Source organism: Cebus imitator, unplaced genomic scaffold (genome assembly GCF_001604975.1).
Source record: "Cebus imitator isolate Cc_AM_T3 unplaced genomic scaffold, Cebus_imitator-1.0 Scaffold351, whole genome shotgun sequence".
Taxonomy (NCBI): Eukaryota; Metazoa; Chordata; class Mammalia; order Primates; family Cebidae; genus Cebus; species Cebus imitator.
Genome location: NW_016107666.1, coordinates 985,625 through 1,004,878, shown reverse-complemented (window position 1 = coordinate 1,004,878; position 19,254 = coordinate 985,625). Strand labels below are relative to the sequence as shown.

The following is a 19,254-nucleotide window of genomic DNA, read 5'->3' as shown; positions in this document are numbered from 1 at the left end:
CTGCACTCCAGCCTGGGCAACAAAGTGAGACTCTGTCTCATAAGTAAGTAAATAAATAACTGCAGAGGATCCTTGGGTGTTTGAATTGAGACTTTTAGACCTTGAAGAAACCTTTGATGATTATCCAGTTCCAGGACTGCTGCTAGATTTCATCTTCCAAGCCAATTCCGTGGATTGGTGCTGAATGCTTAAAGTCAGGAAATTTCTTCTCTAAAGGTACAGATTGTAAATACTTTCAGCTTTGTGGGCCATGCAGTTTCCATTGCAATCACGCAACTCTATTGCTGTGCAAAAGCAGCACAAACAATATGTAAACAAATTAATGTGCAGTTACTGAGCTCCAATAAAACTTTATTTTACAACAGATGGTAGGCTGGATTTGGCCCTTGGAGTCTGCCAGTCCCTGGCCTTGAGTATGGTGTAGGGCAGCCTTACGTAGATTTTTCAGAGGGACACACTGATAGTTTTGTCATGGACTTCTGTGGGGCACTCAGCAATGCGTTCAGCATTGTGAGTCACACAGCCTCCTCTGTTACTGTTGTCATAGCAGTAAGACCAGAGAAGTTCTCACAAGCTGTTGGTGGAAAGTTACCCTCTGGCTTTTCAACATAGTTTTGCTACACTGGCCTGTCCCTCCCTCTCCAGATGCATCGGTAATCAACTGCATATATTTAGTGATACAGCTTTCGGGGTGGCCCCCTCTCCAAATACAACCCACATAGTCAGAACAAGCCTCAGCCTGGAACTGAGCCTTTCTTCAGAAGCTGCTGGTAATGTTCAGAATTAGGGGTAAAGGCTTCTATAAAGTTTTGCTGCATTCTGTTAATGCCATATAGAAAAACTAATTAAAAAAAAAAAAAAAACTGCTGCCTGTTCAGTGTGTCTGAGAGTGGAAATCACCTTTGTTCCCTACCACTGACAGTCCTCCCAGCAAGAATGGAGAGAATAACCTGTGTCAACTAAAGAAAAGTATTTCAGTGATAGGGTTTGGCTGGGTCCCCACCCACATCTCATCTTGAATTCCCACATGTTGTGGGACGGACCCAGTGGGAGGTAATTGAATCATGGGGCAGGTCTTTCCTGTGCTGTTCTTATGATAGTAAATAAGTCTCACAAAATCTGGTGCTTTTAAAAATGGGAGTTTCCCTGCACAAGCTCTCTTTTGTCTGCCACCATGGGAGATGTGCCTTTTACCTTTGCTGTGACTGCGAGGCCTCCCCAGTCATGGAGAACTAAGTCCATTAAACCTCTTTCTTTTGTAAATTGTCCAGTCTTGGGTATGTCTTTATCAGCAGCATGAAAACAGACTAATACAGTCTGGGCAAGTGCAAGAGAAATACCTAGGTCATCTTTCTTCTTCTTTTCAATTTTAAACAAATTAGTGAGTTGATTAATTTGAATATCGACTAAACTTTATTTTTAAAAGAGACCCAAAAATGACGGCATAAATAAGATAGAAGTGTTCATCTCTTTTATGTAGTAGTCGAAAGGTAAATGCTCCAGCCTGGGGGACAGCCAATACTCCACATGAACATTCAGGGACCCAGGTTCTCTCTATCTTCTGGCCTTGCCTCCCTTTGGGTTGCTGTCCTCCTCTCTGCAGATTATGTCGAGTCCTGCAGCATTCTAGCTTTCAGGGAAGGGGCAAGATAGCAAATGGAAGGTGGGAAATTACGTTAAGGAAGTGACATTATATTTGCACACAGCACTTCTGATCACATTATGTTGATGAGAACATGACTATACCTAGCTGCAAAGGAGGCTGGGAAATGCGTCTATTTGGGTGGCCATATGCTCAGCTAGAAACCTATCGTGGGGGAAATAAAGACAGATAATGGATTTGGGAGAAGGGCTTAGAGTAGAAGAAAGAGGTGAAAATACATTTTTTTGGTCTATTTTAATCTAATGTGTGAGTAGTAATGCCAAACATTACATAGTACCATGGAATTTATAAAAATCTTTCTCATATATTGTTGTGTTTAATTCTTCAACATTGTCTTCCATTGAAGTAGACATTATCATTTTGAAATAGACCTTATCTATGTTTGCAAATGAAAAGAGAAAGTGAGACTGAGAAGGATTATGAAGTTATCATCTAAACGCACCCAGCAGATAAATAGAGCTAAGACTTGAATCCACGGCCTCTTCACTCCAGGCTCAGAGCTCTACCATTTCTAGCCTCTGTAACTTATCACCCTGGCTTGCCTTCCAAAGTAATCCTTTCTAAGTCAGTTTAGCCAGAAATTTTTTATCCTTCATGTTTCCTGTTAGGGATTTTCCATCCACTGGCTCCATCCTACTACTACTTGGTTATGAATCTCCACTTGTCCTCAGTGGAGTGACAGTTAGTCCAATCTCTCTTCTCCTATAGCTATTCTCATGACCCCCTTACCACCTTTAACAAGTGTCATTATTATTTTAACATGTATTAAGAAACATAACACGGGTGGCCAATTACTATAGGGGATGGGAAATCTCTTTCTTTCCCATCCCTAGGTTCATGGCTGAGGCCACAATAACAAGAGACAGACTAACCAAAAAAAAGTATACAAATTGATTTAATATAAGTTTTATGTGACACAGGAGCCTTTAGAAATGAAGACCCAATGAAATACATAAGCCTGTGTATCTTTTTGCGAAGTTTAATGAAGAGCAGACACGCAAAAGTATGATTGGTCAAAGGGGCATAATCTAATAGTAGTAATAAACTGGGGGAATTTAGCAAGGCCTGTCTATTTAGATTGTTCTCTGTGTCCCTGTGTCTTCAGAGATAAGGATGTTCCTTTCTTATGTATACAGGGAGGGCATCTCTGGCGTGAAGTTCTGATGACCTGCTTCAGGGGAGAAGGGTGAGGGGAAACTGAGCGTGACCTTCCTGCTTCTAAGTGCCATATTTTGGGATAGCATGTTCTGATTCCCATCACTACCAACAGTGAGGGATTTTCCCTAAACTGCCTTAGTAGGATTCTGGCTCTAACAGGATTCCACCAAATTAGACAGGAAGCCCAAACTTGGGCCTCCTCAAGCAGAGCCTAAATAAAGTTTTGGTCAAATGAGAGAGTATTTGTCGCACCCAGTTCTCTAAAGGCTCTCCAGTGCCTTGGTGTTCATCAAGTGGAACGTCCCATCAGCTCAGAGTCTTACAATGTAGTGTGCAGAATAAAAACTCAAGGACCTTTATTTAAATGCAGCTGAATAGACCCCCAACCCCAGAAATTTGTATGAGGTGTGAAGCCGTGGAATCACCATGCTTTGGGAATCATTGCAGCAGATCTTATATTTTATCATTGCCTTTTGCTTAAACAGAGAGGGAAAGTATTTGATATTTCTGTCTAGAGGGAAAGTATTTGATATTTCTGCCTATTCTTTCCCTCCCGTGCTGATATGTTACCTTAAATTTTGAAACTGTTGCCTTCTGAATTATCTTTGCTTATCTTTTTTTTTTTTTAAAGAGTCTGTAACTTAATCCAGTAAGCAATAACAAAATGCAAAAACCTAATTTTGGAAGCCACCACAATGACCTCTCCAAGAGAAGCTTTTGAAGCTCTTGGTTGAGTAGATGTTGAGTAGGTGGATTTATACCCTGATGTTTGAAAGAAGAGAGAAAAACTATTTTTTTCCACCAAAAATACTTACATTGTATTCACATTGTGTGTCTGTGTGTGCGTGCATGCGTGTGCGTGTGTAATGTGCTTATATTGCATATCTTTCTTTGTCCAACAGAAATTTCACAGGGATTTCTATCTGGCTTTATGTTACCCTGACAATTCCCACTCGATCACATTGAGTTTTTTATTTGCCTTTTTCTCTCTCACACTAGGATGAATTTAAACTCCATTCCCTCTCCAACTGCCCCTCTGATGTGTTTGTACTTTTTACATTCCCTTTCCCTGTAGGATCTGAAGGAAATTCCTTTGGGCTTTTAGCTTCTCCTCAGAGTCAGAAACTTTTGTGTTGCTAACAGAACTTGGCTTCGTTAGCATTTCAAATCCTGGGATGCTCTTAAAGATCACAGTTAGATCTAAGAAGCTCTTCACCCACAGCCTGAGTTATCAAACCCGTTTAACTGAAATCTCCAGTGGCCAGTGCCTTTGACCTTATTTCTGCCAGTGCATCTCATCAGAAAATTCTTTTCAAGGATTCTAGAGAAAGATACATGCATGATCTGAGAAGTTTGACTTTTGTCAGTCTCACTACTTTATATATTGCCTGCAGAAGGCCATACTCTGCTTCATCACCTTTGGGGGTTAGGTCATGGGTAGATGATGGATCACAGAATGAATGGATGGGTGGATGGGTAGATGAGTATTTGGGCAAGTGGATGTGTGGGTAACTAGAAGGGTGAATAGATTGGTGGATGGATGAGTAAATGGATGGATGGGTGGATATCAGGTAGATGAACGGGTAGTGAATGGAGGATGGACAGATGGATGGATGGAAAGATAACAGAAGACAAGATAGATTAATAATGCAAGTCTCCATTTTATGCAATACCTTTGCCATTTAATAAACTATAATCAGCCCTAAGGTTCAGCTGAGGCTGAACACCACTTACACACACACACACACACACACACACACACACGCAAAACAGAGTCATATGATCTATTTCCTGTCTTCCACAGGGGCAGCAGGTTGGAGCTTGTCAATTATTTCATGGCCATTCTGACTCAGTGTGTGCTTTGTGAAATAAACGAAAGCATCTTCCTTTATAATATATATAAAAATGCTTCAGTGCGGTAGTACTTAACAAGGTATAGGCAGGATAATCTCTTACAGAACTTGCCCTAATTATATATTTGTGGCCCTACCCCCTCCACCTGCAGCCTAAAATGTGCACTCTGGTTAAAAGTGACGACTCTGACAGAAGATTCCCTGTATCTGGCAGAGGTAGTGTTGAACAATGTGTGCCTGACCTCAATTTCTCCTTGCTGACATTGCAATGACATTCTCTAAGTGCTTACTATAGCTCAGGCGCTGTTCTAGGTGCTTTTTACTTGTATTACCTCATTTAGTCTTTACCACAACTCTTTGATGTAGGTACCATTAATATCTACATTTTGCAGGTGAGAGAATGTAGAGGTTAAGTAACTTGCCTAGTCAAACAGCTAGTAAGAAGCAGAGCTGGGGTTTAAACAAGCAGCGTCAAAACTCTGCGGCCCCACCTACCATGTTCCACCGCCTCTCTAATCATTAAGCTGACCTTTTCTGCACTGAGCTGCAGTAGAACTTTCTGCAGTGATGGAAACATTCTATGTCTGCACTGTCCTGTTAACGTGATAGCCACCAATCACGTGAGGCTTTTGCATACTTGAAATATGGTTAATGTGACTGAGAACTCATTTTTAATTGTTTAATTTTAATTAATTTTAACAGCAGAGTTTAAGAGCCACCAAATAGTTTCTGTTCATACATATGATCTCAAAAAATGAAGTCCTGATCCAGGAATAAAGGCAGGCATCTCAGTTATAGACATTATCCTTTATTAATAATATTAACATGAATAATTGCAAAGCACTCTTAGACTCCTTTGTGCTTCTTTCTGTCCTTGAAAAGAGTCTAGCTGTTCTTCTAAGCACTCTGTCAACTCGGTGGCATGTCTAATCTTAGCTTATTGGAAGAGGTATAGAGACGAGACAGATTCATGTGGAATAGTACAGGGAAGTCACAAGCTGCAGCATGGTAGTGCCATTGGCATTTATTCTCAGGAGTCACCATTACATTTTCCGTCTCTCAAATATTGCCATCATAGAGTGAGGTGGGGGTGTTGATAGAGATAATGGACTTTAAAGCAGAGTTCGATGGTGGAAGAACAGGGACATCTGCACATGGTTTGAAGGCAGAGATGCCATCCGCCACTCCTTCTTATAAGAGGAAATAAAGACAGTAAGCAGTAAGGTAGAAAAGGGAGGAATTACCAGCCAGGAGAGAAGAAAAGATGATTCTGGTTGAAGTAGTATATGCATTCTGGATGAATAATGGAATAAAAGAGCCATATTATTCTTCATGAGATACACAAGTCAAAACTGAGTTAAGCTTTTAAAAAAGAAGGAAATTGCCGGGCGCGGTGGCTCAAGCCTGTAATCCCAGCACTTTGGGAGGCCGAGGCGGGTGGATCACGAGGTCAAGAGATCGAGACCATCCTGGTCAACATGGTGAAACCCCGTCTCTACTAAAAATACAAAAAATTAGCTGGGCATGGTGGCGCGTGCCTGTAATCCCAGCTACTCAGGAGGCTGAGGCAGGAGAATTGCCTGAACCCAGGAGGCGGAGGTTGCGGTGAGCCGAGATCGCGCCATTGCACTCCAGCCTGGGTAACAAGAGCGAAACTCCATCTCAAAAAAAAGAAAAAAAAAAAAAAAGGAAATTAAAGTGTTAACAAAGCCCAAATGTATATAGCTAGGTTGTATAAGGATAGAGACAAAGCAATGTAGAATTCAGTCAAATTGTGGTTTTTTTTTTTTTAATTTTTTATTTACTTTTTTAGGAAGGAAGGGAGAGAGGGAGGAAAGAGGAAAGAGAGGGAGCTGAAACTGTTAAATGTTGGTTTAGAACAGAGGTGAACAAACTACAGCCCATGAGCAAAACCTAGTCCACTATCAGTTTTTGTAAATTGAGCTTTTTTTTTTTAATGTTTTTTTTTTTTTTTTTGAGACGGGGTCTCACTCTGTCACCCAGGTTGGAGTGCAGTGGCACGATCTTGGCTCACTGCAACTTCTGCCTCCCAGGTTGAAGTGATTCTACTGCCTAAGACTCCCGAGTTCAAGCACTTCTCCTGCCTCATCCTCCCGAGTAGCTGGGACGACAGGTGCCCACCACGAAGCCTGGCTAATTTTTGTATTTTTAGTAGAGACGGAGTTTCACCATATTAGCGAGACTGGTCTCGAACTCCTGACCTTGTGATCTGCCCACCTTGGCCTGCCAAAGTCCTGGGATTAGAGATGTGAGCCACTGTGCCCAGCCTAAATTAAGTTTTATTAAATACATCCATGCCCATTAATTTATATATAGTCTATGGCTCCTTTATACTACAACAGCATAGTTGAGTGCAACAGAGACTCTATAGCCTGCAAAGCCTAAAATACTTCCAATGGCCTGATACAGAAAACGTTTACTGACCCCTGTTTTAGAACAAAAGAGGAATGCATATTCACATACAGCTAGTGCTCAACTTACAACCACAATTGGGACCGGCAGACATTTGGTCGTAACACGATTTGGTCGTAAGTTGAGTAGTCTATATGTACAGTTGAAATGGTGCACGCGGAGATGGTAGTGCTGCCGGAAGCTGGTCCGCACTGTCGTATGCCCAGCTGGGCAACGTTTGCTCTGCCGGATGCAGAGCAGTCGTGGCTAGCGATTGTGGTCGTAAAGTCGAATGGTCATAAGTTGCGTAGGTCATAAGTCGATCAATACCTGTAACTGTTTTGGAGTACAATTTTGTGTCTCCATCAAATTTTAAGATGCTCATAATCCTTGTTCCGCTAATACTGCTACCAGAATTTTAACCAGCAGATGTAGTGGTGCATATGCCCACAGGGCTTCTCCACACCAACCTGATAATACTAAAAAATTAGAAAAAACCTAAATATCTAATAGCTAGCCACTGGTTACATGAAATACAATACATTTATGTAAAGAGAATCTAATTTATCTTTTTAAATGAGCTAGTTCTATATGTACTATTTATTTTGAAGGGACGTTCAAGAAATATTGCTAAATTTTAAAATGTTACAGAGAAATATGCAGAGTGATGGTGTAACAGCAACAAACAGCCTCCCCACCCACCCTATAAAAAATACACAGATATTTGCCCAGCACCAATTAACATACCTGGCACATTATAGTTATTCAACATTTAATGAATAAATATAGAGGACTTTTACTTTTCACTTTATATCTTTTGGACCAAGCTTTGAATTTTTATGAGCATGTATTACTTTCCTTAAAAATCTAGATTTATAGGGAGTGATGGAAAATGTGAAAATAAAATTTTCAAAAAGGAAAAACAGTAAAAATCTAGATTTAAAAACGGAACTATAAACAAGAGGAGATAGCTAAAGATAGGTCTCCCCAAAACTAATGTTGAGGCAATGCCACCAGCAGTGACAGTCAGCTGAAAGATGGCTGGCAGCTCACTGCTCAGTACTGAGGCATTCAGGAGGGGTTGTATTTAACTTTCAAGTTGGAACCAGCAGAAACTGTTGGACTTGAAGAGGTGTCTTTGTGAGTCATCTACAGCAGAAAGCACAGAAGTGCTAAAGGAAATAATTCAGAAATGTGGAAAGAGAAAAGGATGCCCTTGTCTCAGGAGAACAATGTTTATATGTAACCAAGTGGGAAGACTTTGTGGAGGAAAGTCTGGAAAAGCAGACAGCTGAAGACAAAGGAGCCAAATGAAGGACACGGTGGCCAACACTCAAAGGAGAAAGACATTTGTGAAGAAGGGATGTCTCTAGGGTTTCTAAGAAGTCTCTGCACTCATGCCCAGAGCCGCCTTGCAAGTTCATTTGGAAAGTGCTTTGGTGCCTTTTGGTATAAGAGCCATGAACATCAACAGTGGTGTTATGTGAGCAGGTGTTCGTACTGAAGGGCCAGAAGCAAAGTTTCCATGTGTTACTGCTGTTAGAACTGCCCCTGCTCCACTCCAACACAAAAGCAGCTCTGCCTGCTAGTATGGAAGCCCTGGGAACAGCTTCATCCTTGCCTCATGCAACACATCTCTGCCTTGGCTTCCCTGCTGGAACACACACGTCACTCAGTACTAGCCATTTATTCTTTTGGCAGAACTGCAGCAAGAGGGGATTAACAGGGACACATTTTAAAAAACAAATAAAAAACCAAAACAACATGAAAGAGGTAGGCGTGTCTTTGAAATAATCACTGCCTACCTCCCCCAGCCCTTTGCCCATGTCTGCCTGCACTTGGCATGCCTGTGCCTGTGGTGGGGGTGGGGGGGATATATCTGTGCCTCTGAAAATCTTATTTAGACATCACAAGGTAGTAGCCCAGTTTTGAACACAGCCGGCTGCAATACCGGTGCACCGACATGACTGCTCCTTCTTCAGAAAACTCCAGTTCAAACATGTTTGCAGAGCATGATTCATGGTGTTTCTTTCTGGATTGTCCAGTGGGTAATTGCTGTACGAAAACCAGAGAAACAGATGTAGACCCTGAACCCTGGCTATAAATTTTTGTTTTATGATTATGGGTTTCAAATGTGCTGTGTCACACAGACAAATATACAGTTACTCTGAAACAAAATGGATTTTGCTCTCAAACTTTTGCTTTCTGTTTTTTACTTTTTGTTTGCTTGTTGGTTGGAAATACGTTTATTAGATCATTGATCAAACACAAAGAAAATAGAGATGACACATATCAGAATGTTATTTTATGCCATAACAAGAAGGTATTTGGGAAAGTTTCTCCCTACCCTTTGGCTAATGTTTAAAATGGGTGTCAGCAGTTTACATTTCGTTATGGACAAATCGGTCCATTTTTCACTTTCTACCCCACTCATTAATCTTTATAGTACATGCATATGTATTTAAAGAATTATGGCTTATTTATATATCTTTCCTTCACTTAAAATGAAGAATTTGGAGGCAGGATCAAGTTTTCAAGAGTGTAAGCATTTACTGATGAAGAAATAATAAGCATGTGGCTAAATCATGGGTCTGTTTTATAAATTAATACTTGGATTAAGTAATAGCTCTAATTATTGCTATCAGCATAATTAATACATGATGAGGGATGATTAATTGACTAGTGAATACTGTCACATTATAAGAAACCCATGCTGTTCCATTCACGGGGATTTAAATACTGATTATTCATTTCAAGGCCCAAGTTCATCTCTCAGTTGAGAACTTCAGGATAATTATACATTTTACATTTTCTTGTACAAAGAAAGAAACCATCAAGTCACTCAACCTTTACCACACACACAGAGACACACTATGTTGTTATTTTTGTGCAATGATAAAGTATAAAAATAAGACATTTGGAAGCAGTGGTCTTCCTCAGTGAGGCTGATTCCATAGCTTAAGAAATGAGAATGGACAGAATTTTGAGGACACCCATCTCTATCTTCACTTCCCTGGGATCAGTGGGTCTCTACTCTTTGGAAAGATGTTGAGCAAGGAAGTGCAGCGGCCCCCTCTGGATGACAGAACCCCGTACACACATACCTGTCAGTGATGCCGTGCTTCTCATCTCTAACTTAAGTTTGTCCTGCTGTATTTCAATATAGCTGCTTCCTCTCCTCTTGTGTAGCAACTTTTCATCCACTTCCATTGCCCGGTATAAATGAGCTCAGTTTCCAAGGAACTCTAAGGACCTTAAATAAGCATTGGAGCCATAAGCGTCATGGACCAAGTAGAAATTGGCACATAACGTAGTGCTTTGTGTATCTTTACAACTACCTTAATGACTGTGTGTTAAATGTTTTGTAAATTTCTCTGTGTTCCCTTGCTTAAAATGTGTGTTTTCTTTGTAGTTAAAGGGTTTCTCATAATAAGTCTCTGTTACAAAATGATGGCCATATAAAAGAAGAGAGAAAAAAAATAACAAACACAGATTCAGCAAAATCTCACCCCTTTATTGCCCTGAACTTTTCAATAGCAAGAACTGGGCTTGCTGGGCTGAAAATTGTTTTAATGTACCTTCATAAAGGGATCTTTGACTTGGTAAGTGTGTGCGATGCATACTTTTCATGTTACACCACAAGTGCCACTTAGCAACTCCGCTAGACAGCGCAGTGTTTCAGCATGGGGTGGGGTGCCCCCTGACAGGCTTCTAAAAGGCCTGGATGCCAATGCACATTCCAACGCTATCCACAGAAAGGAGACTGGAGCAGTGCTCTTCCTTGCGTTGGGCAAGGAGACTCCACTGCCTACCCTCTTGTGGGAGAATTATAAGTAAATACTAGAGAGGCAGGGGAGAAGAGAGGGTGTTTTAATTCCTCCCCAGAGTTTCCTTTTTTTGATGTATGTTGCATCCTTTAAGCAAGTTGTACAAAATGGATGCAGGGTGGATTGCATCTCCCTTTTCAAGCTCTCCATCCAGCTGGGTTTATTTGTAAATATTGCATCTCTCCTTCTCAGAGTTTTAAGACTGGCTGGAAAGACTCTTCTTCCCATAGTTTGGGTCAGTGTGAGAGATCTAAAAAAATCATTTTCCCTTAAAATGACTGTATTTCAATAAAAGGATTGGGCAGGGGCTGGTATGAGAGAAAACTGGTCCTTCGAAATATAAAACTGTAGTACCTAAAGCAGTTTACAAAATACGTGTTTATGCGGTGAGGTGTGTGTAGGTGTATGATGAGCAACGCAACCAACATGGCTATTTGGGGTGCAAGGATGTGGGAACAGGTAAGTAATTTTTACATTGGGCTTTGATCCTAGGGATCTGGGTTCTAGTCATCGCTCTGAGCTGTGTGACCTTGGGAAGGTCTCATCTCCTGGGCTTTTGTTTCCCTAGTTGAACAATATGAGGACGAGTCACAGCTAACATTCGTTCCATGATATTTATCCAGCGCCATACAAGTGTTATTTCTGTCCTCCCAGTAACCACTGAGGTGGGTAGTCTTATATGCCCATTTTACAGATGAGGAAACTGAAGCCCAGAGAAGTTAAATACTTGTCTCAGAACACACAGCTGGTAAGTGGCAGCCCTGGAATTGGAATCTGGGTCAGTTTGACTCCCCAGTCCGTGCTCTTGACTACTCTATACAGTTTCCTCAAGTCCAGGTCTAAAATCCCATTTTCTCTGTGACTGTGTGTTTGGGACAGGGGCAACTAATTCTCGACCGCTCTATATGCTGCATAGAACCTAGAGAGGATTTTTCAAAGTGAATGAATCCCAAAAGCTGGATTGCCGAGCAAACGAATGCAGTCACTTCTGCCAGGGCTTGCAAGGGGGAGAAAGAGAAAAAGACTGTGGAATGGAAAGTTTCCCAACCCAAGCCTTCCCCAAGGGGTTGCCATTCTCTGTTCTACAGTTTAGGGCTTGCATGTGCTTTCTCTGGAGTGAGTGGAAAAATACATAAATTATAAGGAATTTAACAGACAGAAAGGCGCACAGAGGAATTTAAAGGGTGGGCTGGGGGCGAGGCGGCGGGCGGGGGTAGGGGGAACACTGCTTTCCGAGCTAAGCCGCCGCAGATAAAAAGGCGTAAAGGGAGAGAAGTTGGCGCTCCACGAGAGCCAGGAGCAGCGTCCCGGCTCCGCCCCTGCTCGTTTTAAAAGCACTTCTTGTATTGTTTTTAAGGTGAGAAATGGGAAAGAAAGCGCCGGCTTGTGCGCTCGCTGCCTGCCTCGCTGGCTGTCTGCTTTTGCAGGGCTGCTGGGAGTTTTTAAGCTCTGTGAGAATCCTGGGAGTTGGTGATGTCAGACTAGTTGGGTCATTTGAAGGTTAGCAGCCCGGGTAGGGTTCACCGAAAGTTCACTCGCATATATTAGGCAATTCAATCTTTCATTCTGTGTGACAGAAGTAGTAGGAAGTGAGCTGTTCAGAGGCAGGAGGGTCTATTCTTTGCCAAAGGGGGGACCAGAATTCCCCCATGCGAGCTGTTTGAGGACTAGGATGCCGAGAACGCGAGCGATCCGGGCAAGGTTTGTCTGGGCACCGTCGGGGTAGGATCCGGATCGCATTCGGAAGGCTTTTTGCAAGCTTTTGCTTGGAAGGAGAACTTGGGATCTTTCTGGGAACCCCCCGCACCGGCTGGATTGGCCGAGCAAGCCTGGAAAATGGTAAATGATCATTTGGATCAATTACAGGCTTTTAGCTGGCTTGTCTGTCATAATTCATGATTCGGGGCTGGGAAAAAGACCAACAGCCTACGTGCCAAAAAGGGGGCAGAGTTTGATGGAGTTGGGTGGACTTTTCTATGCCATTTGCCTCCACACCTAGAGGATAAGCACTTTTGCAGACATTCGGTGCAGGGGAGATCATGTTTGACTGTATGGATGTTCTGTCAGTGAGTCCTGGGCAAATCCTGGATTTCTACACTGCGAGTCCGTCTTCCTGCATGCTCCAGGAGAAAGCTCTCAAAGCATGCTTCAGTGGATTGACCCAAACCGAATGGCAGCATCGGCACACTGCTCAATGTAGGTTTATTTTTTTCCCTTCTTCTACCAAGAAAAAAAAAAATTAACTGTCTCTCTTGCATGCAATGAAGACATTGGAAATAAACTGCATTGGTAGCAAGACAAAGGATTTAATGATTTAATGCTGAAGGGGTGTGATATGCTGGCATGCATATTGATTCCCTCTGCTGAAAATTTCCTGTTAGATGTTTTCTTCCCAAATAACCCCTCCCGCCCTCGTGCTCCTCTCCTTAACAACCTTATAGTCTCTTGAAAACAGTTTTTAAAATATGCATAAAAGTGAGGGGGGTGGGGAGTAGAGGGGTGACCACAAGACTTTAAAACATTCTTCAAGTAGGGCACTTGGACACATTTTGCCGTTTTTACTAAAAACGTGTGCAGGGTGGCATTTAACTTTGCTGTTCTTTGGATTAGCTACTAGTTGTATAGATCCCCCTCCCCACCTCTTGTGTATTCCAACAGTCCAAAGTAATTAAAATATGACATTTTCCTTGAAAGGAATTTAGTTTAATTAAGGTGGCTGCTGTTCCCGAAGTTCATAAACCACCAGCTCAAGCTGCCGCTTCCAATGTTTTCCTTGCGAAGGAAAGGCAATATTTCTTAGCATTGACCCTGCTGCCACCTTTCCGAGTCACTTTGTTGGTCTAAGAAGTTGCTGTTTTGCTAGAAAACTCCTGGCAATGAACACCCCGTGGGCTGAGCCATTCATTATTTCCATATCTTGCAATTCAGCCTGCAACCTGGACATCAGTTAAAGGAAAGGAAATTTAAGTGGGGTAGCCCAGTTTTGTAAAAAAATATTGACTATTTTGTTATCTGATGCTGACACAGTGCCGAGGTCCACATCTGGTCAACAGTAGCCTGGCTGCAAGCTTGAGAAATGGCCAGGAGTCCCAGAAAAGCCCACCTTCGGGTGGCTGTAGTGGGAGCCTGCAGGATGCTTCGCCGCCCTGACAGTGATTTAGATAAATGGCTCAGCTATCTATCAAAATGTTTTTAGTACTTTATCTGACAATTCATTGGAGCATTAGCCTGAAAATGACATTTTAAATCTTTGTTTTCAAAGAGGTCAAAGTTTAACTGGAAGAAATTGAGTTTTCCTAATAACATGGTGGCTTATCTAAAGAGAGAAGAAAAAGAAGAGAGGGGACAATGACAGACTTAAATTGCCCTCTCTGAAACTTTTTCTTAAGGATAAAGACTTGCTTCTTGGGCCAGGAAATCAACAGGTTTGTAGCTGAAAATCAATAACCATTTGATGCCAACGGCCTGACTGTCTGACTTAACATTTTGTAGAGCCGTAAGCAAGGCAAAAAGAATATCATTTTCAGAAGGCGACTTAATCTTCAGCTGCTCCCCAAATGCCTTTTCTTTTTTGGTGCCTGTAATCTTTCTGGAGAACTCAAAGAAACTTGAGTGTTACAAAATAATTTTCTAATCCAAGAAGAAACCTTTCAGATCGGTCTTCTTTGTAGCAATTAAAACAGTATGAACAATTTCTGTTGGAATCCCAGGGAACTGGGGCTCTCTGAAACTTTTTTTTTTTTTGTTAGAGAAAGTTGTAATGAAACACATTTTTTAACAGAAGGGAAAAAAAATGCTCAGGATCCTTGCCAAAAGTTATTAGACCTAATAGAGTTTTTACATGTAGACAGTCTTCCTTTTGTAATTAACCCTCCAAACATGCCTGTTCTATTAAGTTGTAAGAGTAGGGGGAAAAGCTTTGTTTGTTCTTGGATAAGTTAAACAAGGGATTTGCTTTATCTAGGGAGAGCTAGCGGTGAATGTGTCATTTGCCTAAAACTAGCCGATAAGCAAGAAGTGTTGATAACAGCAAAGTTTAGCTAATCAAAGAAACTTGCATTAGACAAAGTAAATAAAGGCATTTGACAAAGGGATTTCAGAAATTCCAGTGTCTTATTTTTGTAAGCAGGGCAATTAGTTCTTATTGTGGCCAATTTCACAAGAGTTTGAATCCCACACCCCCAACTTTAGGTTAAATGAATAAAATGTAAATACCGCTTGTGCCCTTGTAGAGTTGATTTACCCTCCATAAACCACTTTATGATGGTCAGTTCCAGCGATTAAGGTTTGTTTTTTTTTTTTAAGCATAAATAAAACTAAAGGTTTTTGTTAAAAAAAGATTCTAACAAATGTCTTTGCCACGCAGTGTTTGGTTCAGGGTGGTATAGCTGGTTAGGGTTTTTGAAATAAAAGCATACTAGGGTTACGTTTGTGTAAGTAAGAACATAAAAACCACAACCTTTTCCATTTTACTTAATGGCTATTTTGACGAGAAGCAGCTCTGTTTGTGCTTTTAACACAGAGGAAACAGTGGGCAAAGAGAAAAAGTATTAAATTCCAACCCAAACTATTTTCTGCTTTGAGACTTTTTTTTTTATGGTGTGTGTGTATGCATAGTAAATAAAGTAAGACCTTTGAGCATGGAGCACACCACCAGAAGCTTACTTTGAAAGGTGTTAAAATATTCCCTTTATTTTCTTTTTAATTTTAAAGGCAGAAAAATGATATGCCAGCCAGCTGCCGTTTGTAGTAGTGCCTGTGAATTGCTTGTTATAAGCATTCGAAGTCAGGATTAGGGGACTACTGAGGGAATGTGGTATAAGTATTACGATTGACGACTGCCCCTAGAAGGTATAGGAGTCACTAAATTTCTATTCAGATGCCTCCTGGATTATCTTGGTTTTAGGCTGCTCCAGATGTTTTCAACATTAATTGCTCAGTAGGCATAGGATAAATCTTAATATTTTGTGGCCTAAATATAGTTGCTTTGGTGAAATCACGAGTGTGACAACTTCTTGGCCCTTTACCCTGTCTTTTCTCCCTGTTCAACACATCAAAAGGGAAAAGAAAAAAAAACATTTCTTTTTGAAATAGGATTTTGCCCATTAACGAGAAGAAATTATTTTAAAAACAAACAGTAGTGATGTTTGATTAGGGAATGAGAAAAGGCCTCTTTTCAAAGCCCTGGGACCCAAATTTTAAGTATTAAATACTATCTAAATCTTCTCCTAGTGAGATATAAATTGGGGTCAAAGTGGCAAAATCAAAGATACCCTCTGAAAGAAAGACTAAATAAAGACTGACAGCAACCGTATGAATTGAATGGGGTTTTGAATAAATATTTCAGTGAAAAGGCCCAATTGTTTTTCTAAAGTAGGACATAATTTTCTGCTTCTCAGACACATGATGTTGTAGTAACTAATACCAACAGAAAGAAGAGAAAAAGAGGGACTTTTCCTTACATTGCAAAGAGAGTGCAGGACTGGGTTGATTGAAAACAAGTGAAAGATTCACAAAGCTTTCCTTCCTTCTAGAAGAAAAGAAATCACATTGTGAATATGCAGATAAATTGGTATATTTGACAAGGGAGTCAGTACTGATGTGCAACTTAGGAAAGAAAAAGTATGAGTTTAAATTTTATTGCCAGGAAAAGATGGATTCAAAAAACAAAACAGTGGGAGAGGTAGACATCTGTTTGCCTAAACTTACGCTGTGGAATTGATTTGGAAGCTCTAGTTAGAATTTGATTTGCCAGCCAATAATGTAAAGCCCTTGCGTTGAATCAGGTCTTTTTTCCTTAATAGATAAATGACCAGAATGGCTATTTCTGATAGGCTAGTTGACCTGAATCAGAAGTTTCCTTCTCATTTCTTGAAGCCTTATGCTGCTGTATACAGCCCGACAGTATTGTCATGCACTTTTCTGTAAAGCATAAGAATAAAAGAAAGTTCTTCTGGATATCAGATGTTTATCATTTACCTTCAACATATGGTAAGCCCTGAGGTGGGTGAAAAAGAAAGAAAATCTGTTTTCTCCTTTACACATTCCACAAATATCATTGAACTCTATCTAAGAAGGGAAATACATGATAAATAACAAAGATTATAAATTCTGCTCTCAAGGAATTTTTAATTTTTAAATCAATAATTTAGAAAAAGCTGAGAATTTTTAAATTAGAAAGTTACTCTTTGGGAGGAAGATGGAGATGTAAAAACCAAGATGCAAAATGTAAAACTCTTTTCAAGTTGCACAGGACTTTAACAATAAATGCAGTGTTCATTTTAGAACATCTTAGAATGTTCTATAGAGTTTGAATTATGTGTAAGTGCCATAAATTTATCCTTAAATGACATTTTTATACTTTAAATGTTCTAATATAAATTCAGTTAACTATTAATTAAATAGATTATTTCATAAATGGGAGTTTTGATGAAGGTTAATCAGAAAAATCTTGGCTGAAAACCTTTCCAAAGATATTAATGTAGATGGAATCTTGCCTTTCAAATTACGGGGTAGTTATGGCAATCATATATCTCTGATTTTCTAGAATAACCCACTTTCAAATATACTGCCACAGTTCCCACACAAATCATTGAAATATGCCAGATATTTAATATTACAACATCTCCTATGCTGCTCCTTGAACCCAGGAGTGACACAAAGTCTTTGTTTGGATTCTTATAGTCAATATAACTAGAGCTCTCTCAGCTTAATTTTTTTCATTATGTCTGAAGATCGCCTTTTGTTTCTGGATCATTCTTATGAACATGAATTCCTTTTGTAGCAAACTGTAGATCTGTGAATAGAAGGCATTCCCTGCAAAATGGACTGGACTATGGTTCTCACTGTAGCACCTGTGTGTGTGTGGATGGGGTGACCAGCGCGGAGTAGAATTAAATTGTTATGAAGAAATCTGTGTCAGCCCTTGCCAGCTTCTTCTTAAAAAGTTGGAGGTGGGGTGATGGAGGGAGAAGAGTAGAGTTAACTCAGGTTTCAGATTGATCAGTATCCTGCTTGTAAGTGGCTTGGCCTAAGTACCTCTTCTTAAATAGGAGATGAGATAACTTGCCCCATCTGTAAGATCTAATAACACAACCTCATCAGTCAGTATGTTGCCCTGAATTCTCTTCTTTTCATTCGCAGCTTCCTTACCCCATCATTAAAAAGCGTGATGTCTGTCCCATCCCACTCCCCAAACTCCTTTAAGTGAATGAAAATTAAAATTGCAAAAGCTCTCTCCACCTAGGAAGCAGGAGAGCCTAAGTCTGCTGGCATTTTGTCTTGAGCTTTCAGAGCTTCTTAGATTGGAATTCAAACAGGCAATGGAACTGCTGACTTGCTTTTTCTCCCGCCTTGCAGGGTGGGGTAGCTACAAGGGGGCCATTTAGTGAGATAAGACTCTGCCCCCCGCGCGATAAGGCGAGGATAACAGGAACTGACGTCAGCAAGGCGACCCCACCTGGCCAAGCATTTCCTGTAGTCAGGGCTCAGGGATTCCAGGAGTCTCTGGGCCTCCCCCAGCAGCTGAAGAACTGAACCAGGTCAGTGGAGGGAGAAAGGAGAAAGCTGATTTTTACAGGGTTGCTAGTGGGTGTTGATGTCCCTGATTTCCAAAAGCAGATTTCCTTAAAGGGAACAAAGAAAAACCGCGGGGAAGAAAGCGGTTTAATAAAAGTGGATTCTGAGACGATAATTGCAATTTGACATTGTCGTAGACTAGGTATTTGTTTCCCAGCTGTCAACAATTTCCCGCTGATGTCTCATTAGACAGTCTATCCAGCGATCGCCAAATATCCACTCACAAACATTGCCAACTCTCCGTATGGAACAAAACATGAGGGAATTCACATTGTCAGAGTTAATCCCTGGTACTCCTATTTACTTTTATTTATTTATTTTTTTTGAGACAGTGTCTCACTCTGTCGCCAGGCTGGAGTGCAGTGGCGGGAACTCCGCTCACCGCAACCTCCGCCTGCCAGGTTCAAGCAATTCTCCTGCCTCAGCCTCCCGAGTAGCTGGGACTACAGGCCCATGCCACCACGCCCGGCTAATTTTCGTATTTTTAGTAGAAACGGGGTTTTACCATGTTGGCCAGGAGGATCTGGATCTCCTGACCTCATGTCCCACCCACCTGGGCCTCCCAAAGTGCTGGGATTACTGCGTGAACCACCAAGCCTGGTCTCCTATTTACTTTTGTAAGTACGAAGTTCCCACCTCCATCTGCATCAGATGACAACACAGCTGAAGCCATTTCATTTGCCACCAGCCCTGAAACCACTTAGCAGTTTTCCTCCCCCTTTTTCTTTTTCCCTTTCTAGAGAGAGGCCAGGACTCAGGTGCT

At 41.1% G+C, this 19,254-nt stretch overlaps 1 protein-coding gene across 4 annotated transcripts in view; it reads left to right on the top strand.

The window, feature by feature from the left end:
- RARB (retinoic acid receptor beta) overlaps window positions 1–19,254 on the top strand; it is a 410,353-nt gene that overhangs the window by 225,230 nt on the left and 165,869 nt on the right. The window contains exon 1 of one of the 4 annotated variants that reach the window (XM_037730540.1): window positions 10,790–12,614. The exons of 1 other annotated variant lie outside the window; for it this stretch is intronic. Coding sequence is in view for 1 of the 3 variants with exons in the window: in XM_017506225.2 (XP_017361714.1) it covers window positions 12,953–13,109 (157 nt within the window). In the remaining 2 variants the exon portion in view is untranslated. Of the gene's footprint in view, window positions 1–10,789; window positions 13,110–19,254 lie in introns of those variants that run through there. 2 more of the 4 variants (XM_017506226.2, XM_017506225.2) reach the window with 2 other exon arrangements.